General features: G+C 49.9%; 1 protein-coding gene across 1 annotated transcript; it reads right to left on the bottom strand.

Moving 5' to 3' along the window:
• Positions 1-416: 416 nt before the first annotated feature.
• On the bottom strand, positions 417-2,996 carry LOC124648093 (plant cysteine oxidase 2-like). The gene is made up of 5 exons (XM_047187912.1): positions 2,717-2,996; positions 1,639-1,757; positions 1,369-1,534; positions 1,055-1,258; positions 417-872 (listed from the first exon to the last, which is right to left on the bottom strand). Exons 1-5 carry the CDS (start codon positions 2,994-2,996, stop codon positions 784-786), a joined length of 858 nt encoding a protein of 285 aa, XP_047043868.1. The 3' UTR covers positions 417-783.

The following is a 2,996-nucleotide window of genomic DNA, read 5'->3' on the forward strand; positions in this document are numbered from 1 at the left end:
GTCCTTCCTGGTTTGTACATCTTGCCAACTCTTCTCAGATTTCCTTCATAAATCTTGCCAACTTTTCCGCCAACATGAGATCATAAAAAATATCTAACCAATATTTTGGCTAGCCCGTGGTTGCCGAAATTGTGGTAAGCCATGCTATGGCATGAACCAAAAAAATACCCCAAGGCTCCAAGTACCGCAAGTTTGCAACAACTCAACACAAGTACCATTCCAGGTAAGGTAAGGGACAAGTTAGACACGACCTGGGACCGTGAGGCAGACACCATTTAGTTCAATTTTTCTACACTACAGTACATCCCTATGAAAATTAGCATAAACACAGAAAAGAAGAAGTCAATCTCTCAAAAATAGTAAGTACGATAAAAACGGTACAGATACATTGACAGCAAAAGGCGAGGCAAGGCAGATGGCCTTGAAACATATCAATAACCAGGACCAACAAGTCAGGCAAGCCGATCAAACAACCCTCTGAATTTGGTACATGGTCACCCTCAAAAAACGCCTGCAGCATACAACACGTACAGGGAAACAAGAGTGATCATGCCCCCGGAACCGTATACCCATCGAAATCACGCAAGAGAAGCAGAGTCGTCGTCACATGAGATTGTTTCAGCCCTGACCAAAATAAGCAGAAAGAAGGGTATAGAAAGTGTTGCTAGCCTGAGCCAGTGTGGCCTGCCTTTGCAGTTACATGTATCTACAAAGCTAGAGGAGCGGTTCAGTGGGAACTGTTGTTTCGCCCCGCGACGACCCAACGCACATCATGAGTCATTTCTAGACGGTAAACCGCTGTCGCATCTGTACACCTTTCATCTCGAACGTGCTAGGGATCTCTTTGAGCCAGGAATACCGCATTTCTCCACCTGAAAGATGATGGCATTTTCCTTAGCAAGCAGAAGTAAAGCATCCAGATGATATTTTAGTTCAAGCTCCAATCTCATGGTGCATCCAGATGCTTTTTCATTTCAAGTTTAAGTCTCATAGTGCTTCCTTCACAGATCAAATTCAAGAGTGATCACAGACTGGCATTAGACAAGGAACTTACCAGTATCTGAATACGCGGACTCGTCGTAGTACGCACAATCCCTTCCATCAGCGCTGCTATACGGGGGTCCCATCACGTCAAGCACCGCACAAGGGGTTAGCGCCGTGAAACAGTGCAAATTGCCTCCATTCTCAGGATAGAGAACTATAGTCTCCGCTGAAGCATCAACAACAGCATCCGTATTTATCTTTGCTAAACGAGCCCCTGCGTTTAGGAAAACGAGAAATGGATCAGAAAACGAAGTTTGATAGGCAGGTTGGTTTTCTAAAACAGGAACTTCACTAAAGGAACCGAAACCGTAACCAGAAACTTACCATCTGAGGAGGTCGTGAGTGTATTACAATCATTCTCTGGGCTACTTGTAGCCCAGTCATATGACTTGAGGTGCATGGAACCAAAGAGCATCTTGCTAAAGACGGTCATCCCAGGATGGTTGTGGAGAGGAATGACTGCCGACTTGGGTAAACAGAAGATACCAAACTGCACAGAGCACACACAAGCTTTCGGTAAATACATCCCAAGACAGCAAGCTTTTGGACGGAGCTATGGTCTCCACTGTAAAATGTGGAGGGCGGTTGGCTTACCGAAAACTTGGAGCAATCGTAGAAATGTAGATACGTGACTGAGGGAGGCCCTTTAGACTCGGTGTGCCTGAAACATGGCAGACTTGGGTCTATGCCGACATCGCGTGGTTTCAAATCATCTGAAACCAAAAGCATAGTGGTGATCAGACAAAGTGCATTTCAAGTTACGGATTGTCAGGTCAAGCATGGAATGGCATTCGGATATACAACAACAAATGCATGTGCCACCCACTCTGAAATTTCTTGCAAAAACACATTGCAGTAGAACACCCAAGCATTGATTCAGAATGACAATAGTATGCAAAATATGAGAACAGCACTAGCATCTAGTACCGGACTACATGTAAGCACCCAAGTAACTCATACTAGGTTCAGCAAACAATTATGTATACATCAGTAATTCAGTAGGCAGCTGAGTGCATTAGGCTTTTACTGAAACATTTGTACTAGCAATGTTGAATGTAAGCAAAGGACAAAGGGCAGCGGCAATGTTGTTCGAACCAAACTGTACGCAGACAGCACGCACAATCTCATTGGACGAATAAACACTGAGCAGGAAAACATGAGCAGTGCCAATTCCAGTGCCGACAGCGCCCCGAAAACGCTGTCAGGTTTAGTGGAATACATATTATCGTTCCTCCAGCTGCAACGGCATGGCACACGGGGGGCAGACATGCGGGCGCATGCATAGAAAAAGCCCCCCGAGAGTGCGAGACCTTGTGGCATGCCAAAAATGGAGTGCCGAAGGTAGGAAGGAGTCACGGGTGGGCGAAAGGAACCGCGACGTGGACACCTCGGACTCCAAGGCGGGCAGGCCGCAGCGCCCATTCCCGCGATCTGCTAGCGCCATGCCCTAATCATTGCGCTGTCGCTGCTTCCTAAATTCCTAATCACGGGAGACATGGATGGGTAGAGGGATAGAATTTGCCGGATCGACGCGGCCGTCGAATCGGACTTTTCAACGGCCGGTGTACTACCTCAGACGTGAGGATTATCGAGGCGGCTACGTACTGAGGATGGAGCGGTCCGCGAAAGCTAATTGGAGCATGGAGCGGGAGCGGAGAGCGGGGGTACGTACTGAGGATGGCGGCGAGGCGCGCGACGGCTTGGGGCGGCGGCACGAAGCCCGGGGCGGATTCGGAGAAGACCTCTTTGCTGGTGTCGAAGAGGCGCTGCATCGGGCTCGGGGTCGTCGGGGAGGGCGATGGCGATGCGGCGACGAGGGCGGCGGCCGCGGCGGTGGCGGCGGCGGACTTCCTGTGGCGGCGGCGTGGCTTGCGGGACGAGGCCCGCGCGTCGGGGGTGAGGTCGGCGGTGGCCCTGCCCCTGTTGTCCCCTCCGAGCTGCGCCACCGGCAT

This window comes from Lolium rigidum, chromosome 4 (assembly GCF_022539505.1).
Source record: "Lolium rigidum isolate FL_2022 chromosome 4, APGP_CSIRO_Lrig_0.1, whole genome shotgun sequence".
NCBI lineage: Eukaryota > Viridiplantae > Streptophyta > Magnoliopsida > Poales > Poaceae > Lolium > Lolium rigidum.

Excerpts from the sequence above, each read along its gene's own strand:
- LOC124648093 (XM_047187912.1), bottom strand. The coding sequence starts at position 2,996 with ATGCCGGTGGCGCAGCTCGGAGGGGACAACAGGGGCAGGGCCACCGCC. Across the intron at positions 1,758-2,716 it reads GCGCCTCGCCGCCATCCTCA|ATGATTTGAAACCACGCGAT; the intron begins GTACGTACCCCC and ends TTTTGGTTTCAG. Across the intron at positions 1,535-1,638 it reads ACGATTGCTCCAAGTTTTCG|TTTGGTATCTTCTGTTTACC; the intron begins GTAAGCCAACCG and ends TGCTCTGTGCAG.